Here is a 23,716-nt window from a genome sequence, read left to right as displayed (position 1 = left end):
ACAACGCGCGCATTCGGCAGCCGGGTTTCAACGAGGTGGACAATCAGGTATTCGCAAGTATCATGGAGGTGGCCCCTGAGGGCGCGAAGGCAGAACAGAGCCAGGGTAAAATCAAGGAAGCGCCGATTCGTTACCGTCTTGACAAGGACGAGTTCAGCAACGGGATGGCCACGGTGCGGAATAACCTCATCCAGGTCATGGCTAATGGCCCCTTTGGTTCCTCAGAGATCCGCCGGCTAGTCGTCAACCTTGTACCGCCGAGGTTCAAGACAACCCCGACCCAGTATACCGTCCCGGGCAAGGACAGCTTGAATGTTGACCAGAAGGCGGCGGTCGAAAAAGTCATGAGCGCCAGGGACTACGCCCTAGTTCTCGGAATGCCGGGCACAGGCAAGACCACGACCATTGCCCATATTATCCGGGCTCTGGTCGGCCAGGGCAAGACAGTCCTATTAACGTCGTACACGCACACTGCCGTCGACAATATTCTGCTCAAGCTTAAAGACGACAACATCCCGATCCTACGGCTGGGTACCCCTGCCAAGGTTCATCCAGAAGTCCAGAACTTCGCAACGCTGGCCAACGAGCGGAAGAAGTCGTTCGAGGAGATACGAAGCGCCTGGCACGACACCCCAATCGTGGCGACAACCTGTCTGACTATCAACCATCCTGTGTTCAACGAACGCACCTTCGACTACTGTATCGTGGACGAGGCTTCGCAGATTACGCTCCCTATTTGCCTGGGTCCAATTCGGATGGCACGAACCTTTGTCCTAGTGGGCGACCACAACCAGCTTCCTCCGCTCGTGCAAAACGAAGAAGCTCGTCTCGGCGGCCTCGATATTTCTCTTTTCAAGCTACTATCCGACACGCACCCACAATCTGTTGTCAACCTCGAACACCAATACCGCATGTCCGAAGACATCATGATTCTCTCCAACACCCTCATCTACAACGGCCGCCTTAAATGTGGTACCGAATCCCTCCGCCACGCTGAACTTCACGTCCCCAACATGGACGCTCTTCGCGCGCGGCACTTCGACGCCGCCTCCTTCATCTCCCATTCGCAATCCCAGTCCCAACAAAACCGCAGCCCCTCCAAACCCCGCCCAACCACCTTCTGCCCTGCCTCGCGTCTCGGCGCCTGCTGGCTAACCGACCTCATCCACCCGTCGGCCCGGGTCCGCCTCGTCAACACAGACGCCCTCCTACCCTACTCCCGCGAGCAGGCCAAGGGCAACCGCATCGTCAACCCGTGCGAGGCACGCGCCGTGGCACAGCTCGTCGACGCGCTCCTCGCCGTCGGCGTCCCGCCGTCCGAGATCGGCGTTGTCACGCACTACCGCTCGCAGCTCGCGCTGCTGAAACACACCCTCCTGCGCTCCTCGTTGGCCGCCGGCGGCGCGGCCCGGGATGTGGAAATGCACACCGCCGACCGCTTCCAGGGCCGCGACAAGTCGGTGGTGATCCTGAGTCTGGTGCGCAGCAACGAGCAGTGCGCCATCGGCGAGCTGCTCAAGGACTGGCGCCGCATCAACGTCGCCTTCACCCGCGCCAAGACCAAGCTGCTGGTTGTGGGGAGCAGGTCCACGCTGGGTCGGTGTGGGGAGGGTGAGATGCTGGCCAGGTTTGTGGGGCTCATGGAGGAGAGAGAGTGGGTTTATGACTTGGACGCGGGGGCGTTGGACGCGCATCTCTTTAGTGAGGATGGTGGCGCCACGCAGGCTACGGTCAGTTGGAGTGCCATGTCGGGCAGGGGTGCGGCTGCTGCTGTTAATGATGATGATGTAGGGGAGGATGCCTTGAAGGGGTTTGCTCCGAGGAAGGGGTTGCTGTTCCCTCCTCGAGGGGAAGGTGGTGCGGTCAAGGGGAAGGAAAACAGGCCGTTGAGCCAGAAGGGACGGACGGTGGAACCGAAAAAGGCGGCGAGGATTGGGGAGCGGGCCATGCTCAGGGGAAAGCCGGTGTTGCGGGATATTTTGAACGATATGATGGATGGCGGGTATTGATATATGGGTGTGGGTTTGGTTGTGTTGTTGGGGTTTTCTGTTGATGTCGTCAAGGTTAAGGCTATGGATATGTCTTAGGTTATGCTGGGTTGGTCTATGGTATGTTGGTAGCGTTACTGGACAATGAAGCGTGTACGCCGGTTTGGATGTATGGTTAGCTTTGGGGGGATTAAAGGTTTATCGGGCTTGTTGATCACAAATACATTGTACACTGTTTACCTTTGGTAGTTTCATGCATCTGTATTTGTGCCGAATTATCATTTTTACAAACATAAGCGTGGCTATGTCTACGTCAAGTCGTTTCCTTGTCATAAGGTCACCATTACAAGTAAACCTACGCTGGCTCTCAAGAATTATACAAATCCATTCTACTAGAAGGTTCAAAAAAGGGGAAGGCAAAAGGGAAAACTCGCCCGTTACAAAACAAGTACTCGTGATGGCAACAAATACACCAGAAATTGTAGACTGCAGTGTTCATACATCCATGCGTCGAATTCTATGCAAATAACGATAAATCCAAGCCGAAAACCGGGCTGTACACAAACACACAACGCCTGCCATGCATGCTTCCGACCAGCAGCCATCTAAACCCACCACCAACCCAAACCCAACCCAACCAGAACACGCCCATACAGCCCACCCCCTGAGCACATACATATACACCCCCAACCCTTACCCTACTAACCCAACCCAACCCAACCAAAAACGAGCTCACTTCAGAATAATCAAATCATCCTCATCATCATCATCCAACACGACCTGCCGCCGCGTCTTGAGCGCCGCCGACAGCGGCTCCCCCAGACTCTCCCGGCCCGCCTCGCGTATGCCCTTCTCCGTCACAAACCGCGTCTTTTTCCGCACCGGCGACTTGTCCCCCCTCCGCGCCGCAGCACCACCACCGCCACCGCTGAACGAGCTGCTGAGAATTGGTGGGTTGTTGTTGATATCTTGCGCCGGGGCGGGCGCCGGCGGGGGTGCGAGGGCAGGTGCCTTCCGCCCGTCGAGCCGTTCCCCTTCCTTCATCCTGCCGAGTTTGTGGTGCAGTGTCGAGCCCCAGCCGAGGGGCGTTTTCCTGCTGTTGGTGTTGTTGCTTGTGGTATTCGTCCCCTGAGAGCCGGCCTGGAAGCTGCCGCCGCCGACGGTGGACGAGCCCGACGACTCGGGCCGCTTGCGCTTGGCGGTGGGCGCCGGGCCGAGGCTGACCTTGGGCTGGTCTGCGCCGCGCCGGCCGACTAGGCCCAGGGCGCGCGCGTCCCATCTGCGGGGTGGTTCGAGGGCGGTGGATGGCGAGGCGTCGGTGCCGAAGGAGGTGGCGGAGGAGACGGGCGCGGTGGAGAAGGACGAGGTTGCGGAGGAGAAGCTCGAGCCGGTTTGGGCTGAGCGGGCGGTTGTGGTTGTTGTGCCTGCGGCGCGGGAGGCCGCGCGTGAAGCTGTGCGGGACATGTATTCTTTGCCGGCGCCGCCTCCCATCTCACCGAGACGGCGGGCCATTTCGCGTTCTTTTTCTTTTACGGCGAGGCGTCGCTTTATCCCTTCCTCGCGCTCTTTGCGGTCGGCGATGCCGTTTATTCGCTCGTCATCGGGGTCGGTAGAACGGTATGCGGTGCTGATAAAGTACTGGCTTTGTGTTGCGCGATGATAATGGCCACGCTGGCGCTCTTCCTCAGTTTTTGCAAAGCCTTGCCGGGAGTTGTTCCTCCCCCGCGTTCCGTCGCCGCCACCGAAACCGGCGGTTGTGCTCAGCTCGATGCGCGAGCTGCGGGCTTTGCGGACGGCCTCGTTTGTGTGGAACTCGCAGTACTCAGTGCGGCGCGCGTTGACCCAGTGCTGGCAGGGGGAACCATCTTTTTTGATGCTCTTGCAATAGCCGACATCGCGCGCGTTGCCAATCTCGAGGATTGTATCTTCGTCCGAGTTAATCACAAGCCCAAATTTACCTGTTGCCTCGCGCCCTGATGGCGGAGGCAAGATCCCCGGGTTCAAGATAGCCACGACAGTGCCGGGGGTTAACTTCCAAAAGCGCTGGAAGCCCGAGTTGAAGAGGAACAGCTCGACTTCGTATTGCAAGTCGACGAGCGTGAGCACCATGTACTTGCCACGGTCTTGTTGTGATTTCCCATCGTTTCCAGGTCCCGGGCGGTGGCTTCGTGGCTCAGACTTGCTGGCGACGATGGCGAAGACGACAATGTCAACCTCGTCGTCTGGGAGGGACCAATCTGGCGCCTTGACTTGGCGAAGCAGGTCTTTTAGAAGGTATGACGTTTTCCCCGAAACGGCGCGGGCCAACACGTTATGCGGTAGTATCCGCTTCGAGAGATGCAGTCCTGAGTAGGGCTCAATGGCTCCCTCTGATGCTCCATTTGTGGTGGCTGTGGTTGAGAACGGATCCGAGGGGGTCCCAGATCGAACAGTTGGTGCAGTGTTGCTGCGCTGCAATTGGCCGCCGATTGGCTTCCCTATAGAGGAGAGAATCTGTTCTCTCGAGAACTCCTGTGGTTTTGACGGGAGGTCAGGGAGATCGAGCGCTTTTGTTTTATACTCCTCCATCTCTTGTTGCCCGACAGCAAAAGCAGTACTCCGCGCCTTTTGCGCCCGTTCTCTCCTCTCCTGCCGAGCAGTCTCATCGGTCCGTGCCGAAGCGAGCCGTTCGTTGAAGCTCAACGGCCGGGCTATCTCTTGCCCAAGTTGGTCGTTGGTTGGAGTTTTTGCGCGTTGTAGAAAGCCCAGCCGCGAGTCCGTCCCTACTCCCCGACTCGGAGCTCTCTTAAGAGACACATCGGCCCCTCTGAGTCCTTTGTCGATCCCTAGAAGCACCCTTTGTGGCGAGGTTTGTTGTAGGTCTGAGATGGACTGCTTCCTGACCGGCGAAGCCGGAACTTGCACGACATCTCGGGAAGCCTGCTTATCCAGCCTGTCTCGCACCGCCGCAAGCTTGGATTGCAACGGGACCTCCCTCATACCCCCACCATCCCCAGCCCCCAGCCCTTGTGTTGACGTTGTCCTTTTTAGCGCCTTCGCGGCCTGTAGTTTCTTGAGTTTCAACCGGGCCTGGATTGCCTGGAGTTTGAGCTCCAGCATTTCCTCATCCTCTTCTTCGTCCAGGTCCATGCGGTCGCCCTCGAACGGATCATCATCTCCCCCGCCTCGTCCCGCCCCCGCTCTTGAAGCCAACGCTGCAGCCGATCGTGATGTTCTTAGTCGCGATGGGGAGGGCGAGGGAGATGTGCGTTCTGCGATTCGCCGTAGTTTCTCTCGCCCGCCCGGAGTGCTAAGCAGGACATCGTGGGGCGACCGCGGCGGCCATTGGGCAGCCATGACGATTTAGTGGCTCTAGCCCAGGAATACCCCTCAGTCGCTGAGAGAGACCCAAAACTCGAATTCGTTGCGACGTTGGAGGGTAAAGGGTTGAGAATCGGGACTGCAACAGTACTGTTTGTTTACTTGCGCTTGGTAAACGCCAGTTTAAACAGCCAGATTGCAGAAAACCGAGTCTTCCAAGTATTGCTATTTCAGCCAATTAATGTGCGACAAGAGGACCATGATCGGGCGGCTACAGGCTGCATGGGGCAAGTTGTGGTGCGTCGATATTTTGGACGAAAATGTTCACGATGGTTGCTGTCGTCGGCGATCGTCTCGGTCTAGATCGATAAGCCCTACCCTTCTCGATAAGGTGGTGTGGGAGGGAATTCGTGGCGCTGACCAAACGCGCTTCAGGATCCAACATGGAAGGAGCTGCAACGCAAGGGAGCGCGTTAACGACGCGTCGAGTCGCGTCTCACTTACAGGGGTCTTGGCAATGAGAGGCCCCTGCATCAACGCCAAAAAGAGACGAGACAGTGGACATTGCGAGGACATTGCGAACAACCCTTTCCAACTCTAACAGGGTCAATGCGTCCCGAGAACCCGTTATCCCATCAAAGCCCTCCATAATAGACATAGCCATGGCGAGAACTCGCGCTAAAGGCGCAGCGACCGCGGCGTCGAAAGACGACAAGAAGAGCGCAACAGCAGTTACGAAAACCTCGAGTTCAGTTTACACCCTCTCAACAGCGTCCAACAACCCCCCAAAGCTCTTCATCCTTCCTAAAAGCGCCTCTGCTGCCGCACGCGTAGTAGTCATTCAACACCCGCGATACAATAAGCCCACGCGTTTCCTCGTCTGCCCCGAAGCAGGCTTCTTCGAGTTCACCACGGTCTCCCCGCCCAAATCCACACCTCGAAGCTGGCTCATACAATCCACCACCCCCAATCAAGATGATGCCACCAACCAAAGCACACAAATCACCCAATCCCCCGCTCTACACCTCGCCACGCCCTACGACCCCCTCTTCCTCCTCCTGCCCGCTCTCTACAACACCACCATCACCGACGCCGCATCGCAAGAGGAAGAAGAAGCAACAAAACCACCCCCCACCCAAAAACGCATGTTCCTCTCCCTCGAAGACCACCTCGAGAACACCCCCGACCCCTCCCGCCACCTCACCCAGCTACTCGCCACCTGCGCCACCACGCGACAACTCGTCGAAGCGCGGCTGGCCGCGGTCTGTGACACCGTACAGGCGGGCGACGAGCGCATGTTCCGCGTCAGCGAGGCCAAGCTGCTGCGCGCCCTGCTTGCCAAGGCGCGCGCCGTGGTGCAGGGGGGTGGGCGGCTGCCCGAGAGTATGGAGGAGCGGTTTGTGCGCAAGGAGCTGGAGGCGCCGGTGCTGGGGGTGCGGGTGGCAAGGGGGAGCGCGGCGGTGCAGCAGCAGCAGAAGGGGGAGGAGGTGGTGGATGGGGAGGGAGAGGACAGTGTTGAGTCCCAGGCGTCGGTGGAGACGGTGGTGAGTGAGGTGTCGGAGGTGTCGGCGGCCAGTACGGCGGCTACGTCGGTTGGGGGCGAGGGGGATGGGGCCGTGAGTGCGATGGTTGCTTCCGAGGAGGTGGTCAAACTGCAGCGGCTGCGGGTGGCGTTTAACTTTATCTGCTCGAGCTATGTTGCGCCGGCGATCGCTGTTTTGCTCAAGAGAAATCTTGCGCAGGCGGCGGAGCTGGTTGACTTTAAACCTCTGGATGAATATCTTGAGCGTCTTGCGGAGCTGCGCCAGGAGGCTGCAGCGGTGAGGTCGAGCGACTTTTCCCGGAAGAGGGCGGGCGATGAGGAGCAGGACGAGCGCGCCGAAAAGAGGAGGAGACAAGAGGCGGAGGAGAAGGCGAAAAAGGCAAATATGAGTCGGGGGGTCAAGAACCTGATGAAGGTCAACACCTCAGGGATGAAGAAGATGAGCGATTTCTTCAAGAAGAAGGCGTAGGCCTGGGTGGGTGCTTTGCTCATGTCATGGACTTGGTTATCTATAATCTGTACAGATCTTGGTGGATGGTCAGGATTCAGGCGTTCAGGGTTGGCATCATGGTATAAGGGTATAATCAGGATAACATTTGCTCTCGCAAAATGGCTGCTCATCGCACGCCCCTTGATTGCGATCCTCTTGTGTACCCAAATCCTCCCCTGCCGATGCCCGATGTGTTCCTCGAGCTCGCAACACTGCTCGACGTAGTATCGGCACCGTACGCCGTCGACGAGGACGAAGCCGCAGCGCCCCTTGTCACCCCCCTTGTTGCCCCCCTGGTTACCCCTCTTGTTGCTCCTCTTACCCTTCCCCTTGTCACCCCTCGACTAACTCCTCGAGATAATGACGATGGTGTGCCCGCAGCTCTCCTCCTCTCCTCCTCTTCCGCTCTCCTCTGAATTTCCTCACGGCGCTGCTCCGCTTCGGCTGCCCGCCTCTCAGCCTCTTGCTGCTTGCTCAATGCCTCGTGCTCCATGTCGGCGACATCTTGCGTTGAGCCCTTCCACTCGGGGTTCAGGAGCAATCGTTGGTTGTGTTCTGTCTGTGAGAGGATGCGTGTCCAGGTGTTGAGCAGGGTTGACGCATTGTCTACCGTTTTGGAAACAGTCTGTATTGCAAGAAAGCTAGTCAGCGCATGCATGCACACAGAGTGGCCCGTGATCCAACATACCCCCATGTTCCCCTTGGCCCTCTCCAAGGTGCCAATAACCCCCTCAATGACCTCGTTAATTTTCCTAACCCCATCTAGCTCCTTTTGCAGTGCGGCTTCTCGGGATTCATCGGTATCAAACCGCGAGTTCTGGTTGGTAGGTGTCTTAGACCGGCCAGCTACAGGATTGGGCGGCGATGCAAAAGTGTCTTCATGATCGGAACTATCAAAGTCATCGGCCATGGTCGGGATACGGCTTCGTTGGCCTCGTTTAACTGCCACGTTGTGTATGAAACAGAATCAAAAATCCGGGGCTCTCATGCCAGCATTGGGCCTCTGCATTGGGCAATGGGATGACGTTGCTTTGTTGACTTTTGTGCCCTCCGCACATGCGTTGTTGAGATGGGATTGGAGGGGGAGTGGGGGATTCAACAGGGGTCTACACGCTAAAGACGCGTCTTTGCAAATTGTGGGGTTTCGCGTTTTGGCGCGTCGAGACCCACTCCTTCTGACCAAAAAAAACCGAACTTGACTGAAAGCAATAGGACAGAAAAATCAATGAAACCGAGCAAAAAGACCAAGTAAAGCAAGTGAAGTAAAATAAACAGTACATAGAGTAAGCCCGGCTTTTTTTTTAGCTTACAAATGGCCTTCATTTCGTTCTTGTAGCCGAAGGCTTGGTTGGGGTTTAGCATTTTCTGTTCATGGGGGGAGCCATTTAAGCTATGACCAGGGGGCTGGAGCCCAATGGGAGGTTGGTCGTGTCCTTGAGAGCATCGGCAGACCGTTCCCAGCCCCTTCCTCGCATCCATTTCTCTCCACCTTCTCCATTGCGATCCGGGCACAACCCGTTTTTCGCACTCTCCATTCTCGAATGCACAATCGCTCCTATTCTACTGCCAGGGCCCCCAGCATATCTTATTGTTGCCCCAGGTGCTCGTTATTGTGAATTGGCGAGTTGCGCGATTTGTTCTTTGCGTTGCTACAAGTCACCGAGCTCATTGCAAGCACTTCATTCGGATCTCGGGCAACAAGCGATCCCTCCCAGCTCCCTGGATCACAGAACAACTCGCTTCAAACTCCACAATACCTTGAACAACATTCTTGATCACCAACCTTGATCGCAATTCTTCATCGCGCGCCATACTCCCGGCTTCACACACTTGATTTGAGCATTGATAGCGAGGAGGAAAAAGGGAACGCGTTTCGAAATGGCGGACACCATGGAACCAATCGTTCCATCAACACCTTCCCCGGGACCGACCTCGAGAATCCGGACACCCACAGCGCCTCAGCACGGCTACTCAGATTCTTACGAACCTTACTCGCCCCGCAAATCTAGCCGCATCGCGCAACGGGCCACAAACAGAACACCTTCCCCGCAACCTCCGCGACATCGCGCATCCCATCAAACCGAAGGCTCAACGGCTTCGCCCAAGTCAACTAAGAAGCGCTTTATTTCCACCATGGCGACACCCGCCATTTCGCCGCAAAAGAAGCGCCTACCTCCCATTGACTCATCTCGCAGGGCTTCAGGCACTCTCACTGCTGAAGCGACTGCGCATGCTGCAGTCGCACTGGGATTGTCGCCCGCGCCCACGCCCGCGCGCAAGCCAGAGTCGATTTCTACTCGCAAAGGCGCAGCAGCCAGTGCGGGAATGCTCATGACGCCGGCCAAGACGCCTCAAAGGCCGCCTAATGAAAAGGTCAAGGCTAAAGTCAAGTCGGTCGCACGAAATCTCTTCCACAGCGATGAAGAGGAGGCGATGCCGAGCCCGCGGAAGGCGCGCACACAGACCGACAACCCCGACAGCTTCTATAGCGGCGATGCTGCGGAGACGTCGTTCCAGATCTTTACCGACTCCCACGAGCGCATCCCCGAGGTCGACCACAGCGTCGATAATCCCTTCTACGTCGGCCCGAACCCCGCAGCTGCCGAAGCGCCGAGACGTCGAAGCAAGCGCAACACTGTTTCCATCCCCGGCGAAGGCAAGGTGCCGATCGATGAGGCTATCCGCCGCGAGGACGGCATGCTGATTGTTTTGTATGTGTTCCTACCTTTACCTCGATGATCGTTCCTTGTACTAACATAAATTTACAGCCGCGGCAAGAAGCAGTTCCGTAAATTCACGGAAATGGACGAACCAAGCAACCGCGATGGCCTGGATGAGGGTGAAGGTGGTTTGGAGAGCGCGGTCGAGTCCCCAACGAAGCGGCACTTTACCCGTTCCTCGATCAAGCCCCGTCTGCTCTTCCCTACGGCCGACTCGGACGAGGCAAAGGAGCTCGACGAGGACGAAGAAGCGGCAACCGACATTGAAGACCACGTGTTGGCCGGCTTGGAGGCGGACAAGCCAGAGACCCCAGCAGACATGATCGACAAGACCCCTGGCACCCCGGAAGCCCCGCGATACGCGCCGGCGTCCCCCCCGACAACAGTGCGCACGACGCGGTTTAGCAACAAGAAGAGTGCAGAGCCCACTCCGAAACCGAAGAAAGCCGCCAAGCGCAGCCCGTTCGACAGCTGGCCCCGGGTGAAAGGCGGCTCTCATAGCGCCGGCCAGAAGCGGTCCGGTGATGACCTCTCTGCGGCCGCTCCGAAGCGCACCAGGGCTTGATCATCGTGTGTTGGATTTGTACTGACGGATAGCATTATGGAAGACCGTGGCGGGCTTTCACTCGGAGCGGGGATGACTTCACGGATTGTTTTTGATTTCTTCGGCGCGATTTTTGGCCTGCATTGATTTACAATAACGGGGTCCTGGGAGGGAAAGAGTTTCGTGGTTGCTGCTTAGCTCGGTTCTGTTTTCGTTTCGCACGCTTTATGGTCTTAAGGACCTCTCGGCTATCGGAATCAATCGGAAGCCGGAGGCAACGGGCTTGGACAGAGCGGTATCCGGGTTCACTACCTCCCGGGATGGATTACGACTCGTCTGTTCGGAATTGGGAAGAATGGGTAGGAGGGGACCTATGGGTTAGATGGCCAGGTCGTCCATGTTTGTATTTATCTCGGCACACGGGCCGCACCTATAGTGCAGCCGGGCATCAAGTAATAAATCAACAATGAGGTATCAAACCTTGGAAGCTAGTCCGGGTTTTCAGCTTGGCATTACATTTCCGTTTCTGTTTTGCCCCTTTCCTCATTCCTCATAGACGGGCCTTCCGGTACCCTCCGCTCCGGCCCGAGCTTGGCTCACCGAAAATACCCCACCTCCCTCCCACATGTTCCGGCAAGAAAACGTCAATAGAGGGGCAGAGGGGCAGAGGGGCAAGCAACTTTGCCGCCCAACAGTGCCTGGTCTCCTGATTTAAACTTTCAGGTACTTGCAACCATATAAGGTGGTACTTTTTCCTTAACCCGATCTCGGTTCTCATTCTTCCCCCACTCGTCAAACTTTCAAACTTATCAAACTTAGTTAAAAGTCAAAAACAAGAACAAAAACTTTGTCAAAATGCATATTCTCGTGGTCAATGACGACGGTCCGCCGTCTCCCCACTCATCTCCCTATGTCCATTCTCTCGTTCGGGAGCTCCAAGCTCACGGGCACACCGTCTCGGTCTGCCTCCCACACACCCAGCGTTCCTGGATCGGCAAGGCACACATGATCGGCCAAACCGTCAAGCCACTGTACTACCGCCCTCCCCCGCCGTCCGCTCCCGCCGCGGGCCTCACACACGACGGTGGCGATGGCAACAGCAACAACGAAAACAAACAACAAACCGCATCAACCCCAGCCACCGGCACCACCGCCACCGCAGGCCACGGCACGACGCACACGCGGCCCAGCACACGCCGCGGCACCGAGGAATGGATCCTCGTCGACGGCACGCCAGCCTCCTGCGTGCAGATCGGCCTGTACCACTTCTTCCGCGACCGCGGGCCCATCGACCTGGTGGTCAGCGGGCCCAACTACGGCCGCAACACCACGGCCGTCTTCGCGCTCAGCAGCGGCACGCTGGGCGGCGCGCTCGAGGCCGCCGTGTGCAAGCACCGGGCGGTGGCGCTGAGTTACGCGTTTTTTAGTAGGAATCATGATACGAGTATTATTGAGAAGGCGACCAGGCAGGGGGTGCGGGTCATTGAGGCGTTGGTGAGGGAGTGGCCGGGGGATGGGAGCGTCGATTTGTATAGTGTTAATGTGCCGTTGTTGGAGGGGTTGGAGGAGGGGAAGGTGCTGTATACGCCGATGTTGCAGAATTATTGGGGGGCGGGGAGCTGTTTTACGGAGGTGGGTGGGAGTGTGGATGGGGAGGCGGAGGAGGAGGAGCGGATTCGGGAGGGCGAGGGGAAGGTCGAGGAGGAGGATGGTGGTGATGATGCTGGGGAGGGCTCGAGTGCGTGTCATACGCACAAGCACTTTAAGTGGTCGCCGCGGTTCACGGACGTGTATCAGAGCGTGGAGGAGGCGCCGCCGGGGAATGACGGCTGGGCGGTCAAGGAGGGGCATACAAGGTACGTGATCGGTGGCGTGATCGATGATGGCGTGACCGTCACAGTGTGAGGATGTTGTTGACTGACATTTCTTCTTGCAGTGTTACGCCCCTTAAGGCCAACTTTTACCAGCCGGCCACACAACTGCACGGAAAGGAGTTGCAATTGTAAGTGTGGATTTTCCCCCTTTTGATTTGAAGCAGATTCTGGCGCAGGACGGACGGAGTAATACGGGCATGATATGTGCATTTACCAGATAGGGGATAGAGCAGGCGATCTAGAAATAGACGATACGCTCCTCTCACCTCCGTCCGCACTGCCAGCCCTGTATGGTGTAGTCCAAGTAGTCGGGACGTTGTCTTACGGTTTGCGCTCTCTCAGGGGAGCTTCTAGGAGCTCAACCTTTGGAGCTATGCCCGAGTCAGTGGTAGGCGCTTCGGCCACCCAGATTCAAGATCTTCCGATTAGAACAAAGCGGAAGCCTCAGGTTTACGCGCTGGTCGACTATGACGACGATTATGTCCAGCCCCTGATCATGGCCGCCATGAAGTCTCTCCTCCCGGCCGACAGCTATACCCTCGTCAAGCCGCCATCGAGCTGGTCCAAGTCATCACCGGAAATTACGCTCCCGGACCTCATCGCGGAGCCCAATGCCAAGGTCCTCCAGATTATGCCTTACGAGAGCATCGACTTCGACTTCGCCTCGTCCCACCCCGATACGTGTCTCGTCAACAGCTATGTGATCCGCAAGGCACTCATCCGAAAGCACTTCCTTTCCGCAACCGTCGACAATTGGGTGGCGAAGCACCCCGACTCGGTACTCAAGACACATGTCAAACGTAGCGAGGCGTTCGAAGTGGATTTTGCCGAGTTCTTGGACGACGCCCTGATCGAAGCGTTCGATCTGCGCGAGAGCTTGGACAAAAATGCCGCTGCCGCGTACGGAGCGGACGGAGATGAGGATGACCCCGAGAGCGTGGCGGAGCAGGGTGACGATAGCACCCCGGCCGCAGCCACGGACGCCGAGGGGAAGGAGGAGAAGGAGGATCCGACCGAGTGGTGGATCCTCAAGCCCAGCATGAGCGACCGCGGGCAGGGTATCCGGCTGTTCAACACGATGGAGCAGCTGCAGGAGATCTTTGACGAGTGGGAACCCGAGAGCAGCGACGAGGAAGACGAAGACGAAGACGGCAACGACAACGAAAACGAAAACGCACAAGATGACGCTTCACAAGGAGGCGGAGGCGGGGACGACACCGGCATCATGACCTCGCACCTGCGGCACTTCGTCGCACAACCCTACATCCACCCCCCCCTCCTCCTCCCACAACTCAACAACCGCAAGTTCCACATCCGCGTCTACGTCCTCTGCGTCGGCAGCCTCCACGTCTACGTCTACCGCGACATGCTGGCCCTCTTCGCCGCCAAGCCGTACCAAGCCCCCGGGTCCAAGTCCAGTTCCAACCCGGACTCCACAACCCCCGACCTCGACGCCCACCTCACCAACACCTGCCTACAAACCACCACCCCCGACGGCAACACCATCGACCTCGTCCACCGCCTCGCCGACCTCCCCCTCGCCCCGCAACAACTCACCTCCCTCACCACGCAGATCTGCGCCGTCACGGGCGACCTGTTCGAGGCGGCCGCGCGCGGCATGATGGTGCACTTCCAGCCGCTGCCGCAGGCCTTTGAGGTGTATGGGCTGGATTTCCTGGCCGATGCCAGCGGCACCGCCTGGCTGTTGGAGGTCAATGCCTTTCCGGACTTTAAGCAGACCGGGGCGGGGCCCGCGGCGGGGGTGGTGGGTGGGTTTTGGGAGGGGGTGGTCAAGAGGGCGGTGCTGCCGTTTGTGAATCCTGGTGGTGCTGGGGGTGTGGAGGGGGAGGGGGATGGTGATGGGATGGTGCTGGTTAGGGAGGTGGATTTGGGGAGGCGTTAGGGGAATACGTCTGTTTGTTCGCTTGGGGCGTGCTCACTTACACGCCCTGGTGGCGGCGGCTGCTGCTGCTGCAGGGTTGGTTTGGTTTAGCTTGGTCTTGGTATGTACTTGCTTGGTATGGGGGGGAAGGTCCTTCGGGTGGAGGTTGAAATGTGCGGTTTGGGTTCGATGATGCGGCGATGTTGTACTGGCGCTACCAATAACGTGGGATAGGCGTCCTTGGTAAGCGGGTGGCAGGCTTGGTAAGGAGGCTTAGACGGGATGGGTTGAATCTAGGTTCCGGATTTGGACGGGCGGCTGCTTCGGATGTTGTCTAGAGAGGTTGGGGCCACAAAATAAAAGTTGGGATGGTGTTAGTACGCACACGCATGTTAGCCTAGATTAAAGTTGCCTTGCATTCTGTTCCGTGGACGGTAGTGCCATCAGGGGGTAAGCCTATTCTGGAGTTGCGGTTGGCTTGTCAAAGGGAGTCCCAGGGTTACATCAAGGCTCTCTCTCTTAGTGTAGTTCCTTCAACTCCGCTCTTTACACAGTATCCAGGTTTTCAGAGTTGCAGTTGTATACTTGGTTTTGGTATGTTACGGTCCTTGTCTCCTTGTCCTAGACTGGAAGTTGGCAGGTTGCTCTCCCGACACCCCCCTTCCCTCCGTTCCGCCGCGCCGGGGAAGTAAACAGAAACGGGCAAACAGGGTCGGCGACGGCAAAACTAACACCACGCACCCATGCCAACACATCATTATCGATCGCTCAAGACTTGCTTGGAAAGGACTCAGTGGCGCCAAGACATCAATGTCTTCGGAGCGGACTGGACCCGAACTCCGCATGGTCATACATTTTTGTTGCACTGCCTCACTCCGGCGGGGGGAAGGGCGGGAGACACGACCCAGAAGAGAAGCTCGGGAAGCTACAGATGGGCTCTTCGATATGAGGGGTTTTCTTGTCGGGTCCTTCACTTTCTCTTGACTGGATCTGTATTATCGTCATTTTCCACGCCATGGACGGGAATGAGACAGTATATCTTGGCAAAGAAAAATGACGGGTCGACGTTTGACTTGTTGCTTGTTGCCAGGGATGAGGTACCCGCCAGTAGCCGACTTGGCCTTGGGTTCGTCTCCTAGAGACAAACGGCAAGTGGTCGCGCGACCAATAAACGCTCATTTTCAAGGCACGCGTTCGGGAAGGGAGTCGGTGGCCAGACCTGTCCAGGGAAAAAGCCCCGTTCGGTGACCGCTAACTAGGAAGGGGGGGTTGACCGCCGAGTTGGGTGATCGGTATGTTCCGACGGACATGCGACCGCTGTCGTGTATGTATGTATCTTGTACACTACTGATGAGAGCCGGACTGCAGTCCATAGAGACCTGCCGTTACAGGAAGTTACTACGTAAAAACGCGGTGGTGTAAGGAAGAGAACTCCGGAGTAAAGACCAAAATTGTCCGTTTGTCAAGAAAACGCGACCGGTGATGATCTGGCTAGGTTCACAACTTTCACTCGTTGCAGAGCTATTGGCGCTGTCGATCGGTGATGGGTGCAGGGACGAGTCTCACTCTGCTGGTCTGGTGGGGAAAAAAGACCAACAGCGGAGGAAAGAAGCTGTGCGTTGGCTGGGACATGTTTGTTTTGCTTGCGGTCCAAGGCAAAGCGGGATAGCACTCGGTTTGTCTGGTGGTTGAGACACTCATGTTGGGCTCAGCCACTATCACGCTTGAAGACTTCCCGTTTCGACTCTCCGGATCTGCCACGAGCCGGTGTTGGTTTGCACTCCTCGAGCGGTAGTCAAAAACCTTAACTGCGGTAGTATTCATATGGGAACGCGAAGTGCCGAACCATGCCACGGCTAATTATCGCTGTCGTTGGCGGGTTGCCATGTGTTCACGGTACATGGAGAACCAACCGTGCAGGGGAGATCGACGTCGGATGGGGGTGGCTGAGAAGGTATCACCCGTCCACGAACCTGCTCGGGCGTCATGGGCGTCCAACCTCAAACCTGCAATGACATATTGAGGCCGACGCCGTGTCGTATGTGTTGTCTGTGATGGCGGGGATGTGCTTGCGAATGTAATGTCTTGCCACAAGGGTAGGCCTAGCTTCGGTGCGTACCATTTGTGTCGTCCTGCTCTTCGGTGTTGTACATACATGTTATCTCAAGAGTGCTTCGCGGCTTCGTAACGTGGTGTCGCAGTGTCATCCCATCTTGCCCATTTGTCTGTTCCTCCACCACGTAGCACGAATGGATCCGTTCGCAGACGGGGTTGACAGCCGATTGAATCGAGAGGTCCTCGGCTATCGTAGAGTTTGTCCCACATTGTGATCGCTTCCAGAAGGTTTGGCTGGGGACCAATCGTAAGAGGACAACCGGTTTCCAATGGGGAGAGGGGAGCGTTTCATGAAACAGGCACAACTCCAGAGTAGGTGTCGAGGTGGGGACGGTTCAAACTTCCCCAGCGTGCCCTACTAGAGGTATACTACCATGTACAAAGGTACCTACCTACTATGTAGGTACGTCGGATGCAGTCCACTAGGGGCGGTAAGACTAGCCGAGGCGGGTGGGCTTGCGAAGCAGGATATGGCGCGCACACGGCATCAAGATCGCCTCGTGGAGTCGAGACCGTTGGCGGCAAAACCAACCGAAGAGTTTGACGATGCTGCGCCCCGATTACGCGCTCGATTGTCCGGTGGCCATTGCCATCACTGACCGTTCACCATTTTATGCCGGCGACGGGATACCAAGGCCGGGAGGCGAGCACTGCCATCCTCAACGGAACAGGAGGAGGTTGGTGATGAGACTTTCTTTGTCGAAGATTATTTGGCTCGGGTCTGGCTCGGGTCTGGCTGTCTCGGTACCTACCGATTGTGTATGGGTGTATGGTGGGCGCTTGGACTTGCTGGTGTGTGTTGCAGCGATGATCGAACACCCCTGTGATCGCCGACTTTGCCCCAGGTTTTGCGGGGTCGGAAATCTGGTTCTGGTTGGAAAAGCGCATGCTGTTTGTTGTCGGAGATGGAATATCGTTACGGAATACCGACCTGAAAGAAGCAGCTCGTCAACAAATTGGTGGGTTCGTAAATTACCGATGGGAGTGGGAGATGAAATGATGATGCGGTGGCTGCTAATGCTGGAGCCGCAAGTATCAATTCAAGGTCTTGGCGGGGCTTTCCACCAGAGCCAGAGCGCCAATCGAGATGCAAATCTGCGGGCTCCTCCCCGCTTCCCCTTTTCGATTTTGGAGAGAGCCCCACTGCAGAGTGAGTCTAATCTCAAAACGCGACCATACCCAGGAGTTTTCTCTTTCTTCAGGTCTTCAAAACCGAAGAAGCAGTTGCTGAATCTAATAGCGGATGGGCTGACGCCAATTACTGTATAGCTGACGGCGATAGCAACTTTGGCCTTGTCATTTAATAAGCCGTGTGGGAATCGGTATGTTTTGGCGCCGGAGAATGCTGCGATGCGAACGGAATGCTCGAAACAGATCTCTGTCGGCGGCTGCGAAACCGTGGCACAGCGATGTTGGACAAAAATCTACCCACAGGGGGTTGCAGCCAGTTCGCCCTGCTTACCTGGGACTGGATGAAAGAGGCACATGCGGGAGGCATCCTTGAATACCTTACTTCCTCGGTATATTACATGGACAGATGTATTGTTGCTCTTCGCGATTACATATATTACACAGTATGAGTGTGCTCCTCGGCTCTGAACGACGAAAGAAGAGAGAGGCTGCCTCTCAATTTACGAGTAACAAGTAACAACAGCCTCCAAGAAAGGAAGGAAATCGAGTTTGCGGTCAGATTGCGGTGATTGAAATGATGCAAGGCGCTCGGCAGACAAGATAAGTGACATGGAATCCTTGTCAATGGTGATGTGCTTGGCAAGGTGCACAGCCCCAAGCCTTTTCTCTTGGCAATACGGGGGTACCAACAAAGTGGGCACCTGGGCTCCTGGCACTCAGTGAGCACCCACACGGCACCACATTGGATTGCCTCCCTCAGTTTCCAAACGGCATCACCCCAATTCTCCATTCTTCCCCGACACTCCTTTCCCGGCTGCTTTGATCGGGTTTCGACTTGCCATTGGGGACGTCAGAGCTATCAATGGTGATGAGACCGGCTCAAACTCTGTCCTAGCGCTTCCCGGCTGCACTGCCCCGGAACTTCTTATTCGTTGTTGCACGAAAACTACACTTAACTTGTTGTAATCTGCCCATCTGCCCACAATCACGCATCGACTTGTTCGGGCTTTTTACCCAAACGCATCTTCTTCTTTCGGTGCCTTACCACCAACCTTACCCTTTACTTTCCCCTCTCTGTGCTACATTGCATTGTACTGCATGAGATCTCTGCAGGGGATTTTCAAAGACGACTGACTGACCCTCAAAACCTCCTAAATCCTTGAGAGGCCGCCTACAATCCGCATCCGCAGCATCATCCATCCCTAACCACACAGCTCGACCGGGCAACCCAATGAACCCGTGATTGCGCTGACCAACTACCGACTGTGGCTGGACAAGACGGCCGACAACCCTTACCAGGGCAAAAACAACAACTACCACTCAACAATTCTTGCATCAGCCTCGCCACCCCGCGAGCCCATCCATACAGCGCGTCTCCTCATCTCTTCGCCCCCAAGGGCTGAGCCGCGTCGCTGACGACCCCAACCCACTCCCTCAGCTACCATGGCAGCGCCCAGCCAGGATAGCAACGATGGCAAGGATGGCGAGTCGGCTCCCGCTCGCCGACCCAGAGCGTATGTATTCCTCCCTCGCCGCACCGCAGCACATGTTTGACGGCCGCCGTTGCTACACCTGTTGCTGCCAGCCGAGTCCTGACAATGTCTGGCAGCCCTACCATTAATATCGATACCACCGCCGTGGGTTCGGGTCAAGCACCTGAACCGGATGCACCTGAAGTAGGCCCGCAGGCCGTCCCGAACCCTCCCGTCACCCACAACAACCCGACCGACACCTCGTCAGCCTCAAACGAGCGCAGCGTCTCTCAGACAAGGCCCGAGGTGCAAGCCGCAATGGCCTCGGATGCCAAGGACAGCCGCCCTACCAGCCCGCACAATGTCCTCAATCCCTTGTCGTTTCGGGGACCCGGCCCCAGCCAGGGCTTCCTCGCCGTCCCCAACACCCAGCGTTCGCGCCAAAATTCGGTCAATTCAGGGGACGATGCGCGCTCCGTCACCTCCTCCCAAGGAGACACCATTATTGGTGCCTCGTCTTCTGGCGAGAAGAACAGCCCTCCGTTTGACAGGTCCGGCAATAACCGAATTATCAACGACGAAAAAGCCCTCGAACCGGATCAGGGGAAGGAGGCCGAGTTCGAGGTGGAGAACAACCCTTTCGCCTTCAGCCCCGGCATGATGGGCAAAATGTTTGATCCCAAGAGTTTGTCGGCCTTCTGGAAGCTGGGCGGCCTTGCTGGCATCGAAAAGGGGCTGCAGAGCAACCGCACCACAGGTCTAAGCGTGGACGAGACCAACCTTGCCAGCTCGGTTTCTTTCGAGGACGCCACCTCCCGCTCTTTGACCAAGGCGCAGACCGAGGGTGCCGCCCCTTCTTCACCCAGCGGCCATGCGGCGTACTCCCCGGCCCACGATTCGTCGACTGAATCCTTTTCCACGAGAAAGCGCGTATTTCACGACAACAGACTGCCCGAGAAAAAGGGCAAGAGCCTTCTCCAACTCATGTGGATCACATACAACGACAAGGTGTTGCTGTTGCTGTCGGCCGCTGCTGTTGTCTCTCTCGCCGTCGGCCTTTACCAAACCTTTGGCCAGGAACACGATCCCGAGGAACCCAGCGTCGAATGGATCGAGGGTGTCGCAATTATCGTTGCCATCGCAATTGTGGTTCTAGTCGGTTCTATCAACGATTTCCAAAAGGAGCGCCAGTTCGCCAAGCTGAACAAGAAGAAGCAGGATCGCTTGGTCAAGGGCATTCGGTCCGGCAAGACGATCGAGATTTCGGTTTTTGACATTCTGGCCGGCGATGTTTTGCTCCTGGAGCCTGGCGACATGATACCCGTTGACGGCGTCCTCATCGAGGGCTTTGGCGTCAAATGTGACGAGTCTCAGGCGACTGGTGAGTCGGACATCATCCGCAAGAAATCTGCCGACGAAGTCTTTGCCGCTATCGAAAACCATGAGAGCCTGAAGAAGATGGATCCTTTCATGCAGTCTGGCTCTCGCGTCATGGAGGGCGCCGGCACATTCATGGTCACCTCTACTGGCATTCACTCAAGCTATGGCAAGACGATGATGTCTCTAAACGAGGATCCCGAGGTCACGCCCCTGCAGTCGAAGCTCAACGTCATCGCAGAGTACATCGCCAAACTTGGTGGCGCCGTCGCACTACTTCTCTTTCTGGTCCTTTTCATCATCTTCTGCGTTCGCCTCCCCAGGCAGTATGCGAACTTGACGCCGGCAGAGAAGGGGCAGCACTTCATCGAGATCTTCATTGTTGTCGTCACGATTGTGGTCGTCGCTATTCCCGAAGGCCTTCCTCTCGCTGTCACCCTGGCGCTCGCTTTTGCTACCACTCGCATGCTCAAGGACAACAACCTCGTCCGCCACCTCAAGGCCTGCGAAGTCATGGGCAATGCGACGACGATTTGCTCCGACAAGACCGGTACTCTTACCCAAAATAAGATGCAGGTTGTGGCCGGTACCATCGGCACGGCCCACCGGTTCGGCACCACGACGACCCCGGAAGAGCAGGATCCTATGGATCGGGACGTAGAAATCCCGGAACTCATCGCGACACTCAGCCCCGAGGCAAAGGATCTTCTATCAAAATCCATCTCGCTCAACTCCACGGCGTTCGAAGGGGACGTGGACGGTGAACACACCTTTATTGGCTCCAAGACCGAGACTGCGCTTCTTATTCTGGCCCGGGAGCACCTTGCGATGGGCCCTGTCAGCGAGGCGAGAGCGAACGCGAAGACACTGCATCTGATTCCTTTCGACTCCGGGCGCAAATGCATGGGCGTGGTGATCCAACTGGATAACGGCAAGGCACGGCTCTACGTCAAGGGAGCCTCCGAGATCATGCTGGAGAAGTGCACTCAAATTCTACGGGATCCATCCAGTGGGCTGGCTACCTCGACCCTTACCGAGGAAAACCGGGAAACTCTCAAGAAGTTGATCGAGACATACGCTCGGAACTCGCTGCGAACCATCGGCCTTATCTATCGGGATTTTGACCGGTGGCCGCCCAGGCCCACCCGCCGTTTGGGTGCCGAGAAGGACGAGATCGTTTTCGAAGACATCTGCCGGAACATGACCTTTGTCTCCGTTGTTGGCATCAAGGACCCCCTACGCCCTGGTGTCCGCGAGGCGGTTCGTGATTGCCAAAAGGCCGGCGTCGTGGTCCGCATGGTTACCGGAGACAACAGAATAACCGCCGAGGCCATTGCTGCGGATTGCGGTATTCTCCAGTCCAACAGCATCGTTCTCGAAGGCCCCGAGTTCCGCAACATGAGCAAGGCCCAGCAAGACGAGATCATTCCCCGGCTCCACGTTCTGGCACGGTCTAGCCCCGAAGACAAGCGCATCCTGGTGAAGCGTCTGAAGGACCAGAACGAAACGGTTGCCGTTACGGGAGATGGTACCAACGACGCGCCCGCCTTGAAGATGGCCGACATCGGCTTTTCCATGGGCATTGCCGGAACCGAGGTCGCCAAGGAGGCGTCTGCCATCATTCTCATGGACGACAACTTCAACTCGATTGTCAAGGCGCTGAAGTGGGGTCGTGCTGTCAACGATGCCGTCAAGCGCTTCCTCCAGTTCCAGTTGACCGTCAACATCACTGCCGTCGTCCTGACCTTCGTGTCAGCCGTTCAGAGTGCTGACCAGACATCCGTCCTCACGGCCGTTCAGCTTCTGTGGGTCAACCTCATCATGGATACCCTCGCTGCGCTGGCTCTCGCGACCGACCCCCCGCATGACAGCGTCTTGAATCGCAAGCCCGAGCGGAAGGGCTCCTCGATTATCTCCACCACCATGTGGAAGATGATTCTCGGTCAGGCCGTGTGGCAGCTGCTGATCACATTCTTGGTTTACTTCGGAGGTGTCGACGTCCTTCCTGGCCCCGATGACATGACGGAGTCGCAGATCCATACGTTGGTTTTCAACACGTTTGTGTGGATGCAAATCTTCAATCAGTGGAAGTAAGTAGATACTGACGAGTTTCCATGACGAAGTGAATAGTTTTGCTAACCTTGTACAGCAACCGACGTCTGGACAACCATTTCAACATTTTCGAGGGCATGCACAAGAACCCCTACTTTATCGTCATCAGCGCCATTATGTGCGGTGGTCAAGTCCTGATCGTTATGGTTGGCGGAGAAGCATTCCGCATCGCGCCCGAGGGTCAAACGGCAGTCATGTGGGGCATCGCCATTGTTCTGGGTGCCCTCTCGATCCCGGTTGGTGTCATCATCCGCCTCATCCCGGACGAGCTCATCGAGAGTTTGATCCCCGCGTCTTGGAAGCGCAAGTCCGAACCTAAAGTTCCGGGCCTCACCGTGTCGGATGATGACGAGCGTTTCAACGCCTACCCCGACGCGCTTGCCGACATCAGAGAGGAGCTGGCTTGGCTCAAGCGCATCAAGGGCGGTCGTCTCAACAACCTCAAGTTCGCCATGCAGCACCCGCGCGAGACGTTCATGCCCCGCCGGAGCCCCGCCCAAAGCCGGGACCACTCCCGGTCCAACTCGATCCACCGCCTCCCGCAAACACCCACACGCGAGGATAGCTTTGGTTCGGTTGTCGCCCCGACTCCTGACTCGCGCCGGCGTAGCAGGAGCATGCGCTCGCGGTCCAACAGTGCTCTGGGCGCTGCGACTGTCATGACGGGCATCGTGGCGGGCAGCATCGCTGCTGGCTGGTCACCGATCGACCGCCGCGGTGAGCCCGACTTTGGGCAGTTCCCGCGGCCGGGTCCCTCGTCGGGACAGGATGCTAGGAGCCAGTCTCAGCCACCAGCAAGCCAGTCTGTCTTGGGCGAGCAGATCCTCTCGGACGAGCCGCAGGAGATGGGCGAGGAGCCGTCAGAGAAGAAGCAGACAGGGACCGAGGACGTCCCTATTCTGAGCATGCCGAAACCGCGGTCTCCTGCGACTCCCAAGCCGGAGGACAGCTGAATGGCTTCTGGATGTTCACGGTAACAACCTGGCGATGATACCCAAACCTCTAGGCTCACCCGGGACGACCGGACCCGGAGCGTCCACCGGGCTGAGCGTGTGCTCTACCGACGACTCTCCACACTGGACGAGTCAGTCACGGAAGCCCGATCGGCACCCCGGCGGCGACCCGGGCGAGCCGATTCGTTGTCCATGTGTATATTACTGTACAAAGC

General features: G+C 57.1%; 7 protein-coding genes across 7 annotated transcripts; 5 read left to right on the top strand and 2 right to left on the bottom strand.

The window, feature by feature from the left end:
• Positions 1-2,354: 2,354 nt before the first annotated feature.
• F5144DRAFT_585113 (uncharacterized protein) lies at positions 2,355-5,719 on the bottom strand. Its single transcript, XM_066789677.1, has one exon. The coding sequence runs from the start codon at positions 5,322-5,324 to the stop codon at positions 2,721-2,723; it is 2,604 nt and encodes an 867-aa protein (XP_066638550.1). The 5' UTR covers positions 5,325-5,719; the 3' UTR covers positions 2,355-2,720.
• Positions 5,720-5,841: 122 nt separating this feature from the next.
• On the top strand, positions 5,842-7,374 carry F5144DRAFT_379462 (ribonuclease H2, subunit B). The gene has a single exon (XM_066784588.1). It carries the CDS (start codon positions 5,951-5,953, stop codon positions 7,298-7,300), a length of 1,350 nt encoding a protein of 449 aa, XP_066638549.1. The 5' UTR covers positions 5,842-5,950; the 3' UTR covers positions 7,301-7,374.
• On the bottom strand, positions 7,375-8,333 carry F5144DRAFT_379478 (DASH complex subunit Duo1-domain-containing protein). The gene has a single exon (XM_066784589.1). It carries the CDS (start codon positions 8,229-8,231, stop codon positions 7,449-7,451), a length of 783 nt encoding a protein of 260 aa, XP_066638548.1. The 5' UTR covers positions 8,232-8,333; the 3' UTR covers positions 7,375-7,448.
• Positions 8,334-9,068: 735 nt separating this feature from the next.
• Positions 9,069-10,709, top strand: F5144DRAFT_379429 (uncharacterized protein). The gene is made up of 2 exons (XM_066784586.1): positions 9,069-10,032; positions 10,090-10,709. The coding sequence occupies exons 1-2, from the start codon at positions 9,200-9,202 to the stop codon at positions 10,604-10,606; spliced, it is 1,350 nt and encodes a 449-aa protein (XP_066638547.1). The 5' UTR covers positions 9,069-9,199; the 3' UTR covers positions 10,607-10,709.
• Positions 10,710-11,227: 518 nt separating this feature from the next.
• On the top strand, positions 11,228-14,223 carry F5144DRAFT_519687 (survival protein sure-like phosphatase/nucleotidase; the record flags this gene model as incomplete). Its single annotated transcript, XM_066786690.1, has 3 exons — positions 11,228-12,441; positions 12,522-12,587; positions 12,814-14,223. Coding segments are annotated over exons 1-3 (2,475 nt in total), but the record flags the coding sequence as incomplete, so codon positions are not given.
• Positions 14,224-16,834: 2,611 nt separating this feature from the next.
• Positions 16,835-18,141, top strand: F5144DRAFT_379443 (uncharacterized protein). Its single transcript, XM_066784587.1, has 2 exons — positions 16,835-17,606; positions 17,726-18,141. The coding sequence occupies exons 1-2, from the start codon at positions 17,003-17,005 to the stop codon at positions 17,758-17,760; spliced, it is 639 nt and encodes a 212-aa protein (XP_066638545.1). The 5' UTR covers positions 16,835-17,002; the 3' UTR covers positions 17,761-18,141.
• A 651-nt stretch (positions 18,142-18,792) lies between these two features.
• Positions 18,793-23,597, top strand: F5144DRAFT_379380 (uncharacterized protein). The gene is made up of 3 exons (XM_066784585.1): positions 18,793-19,101; positions 19,197-22,526; positions 22,586-23,597. The coding sequence occupies exons 1-3, from the start codon at positions 19,031-19,033 to the stop codon at positions 23,499-23,501; spliced, it is 4,317 nt and encodes a 1,438-aa protein (XP_066638544.1). The 5' UTR covers positions 18,793-19,030; the 3' UTR covers positions 23,502-23,597.
• Positions 23,598-23,716: the final 119 nt, after the last annotated feature.

The sequence above is a fragment of the Chaetomium tenue genome (assembly GCF_020726465.1).
Source record: "Chaetomium tenue strain MPI-SDFR-AT-0079 chromosome Unknown F5144scaffold_7, whole genome shotgun sequence".
Lineage (NCBI taxonomy): Eukaryota > Fungi > Ascomycota > Sordariomycetes > Sordariales > Chaetomiaceae > Chaetomium > Chaetomium tenue.
This window is presented reverse-complemented; position numbering and strand designations above follow the sequence as displayed.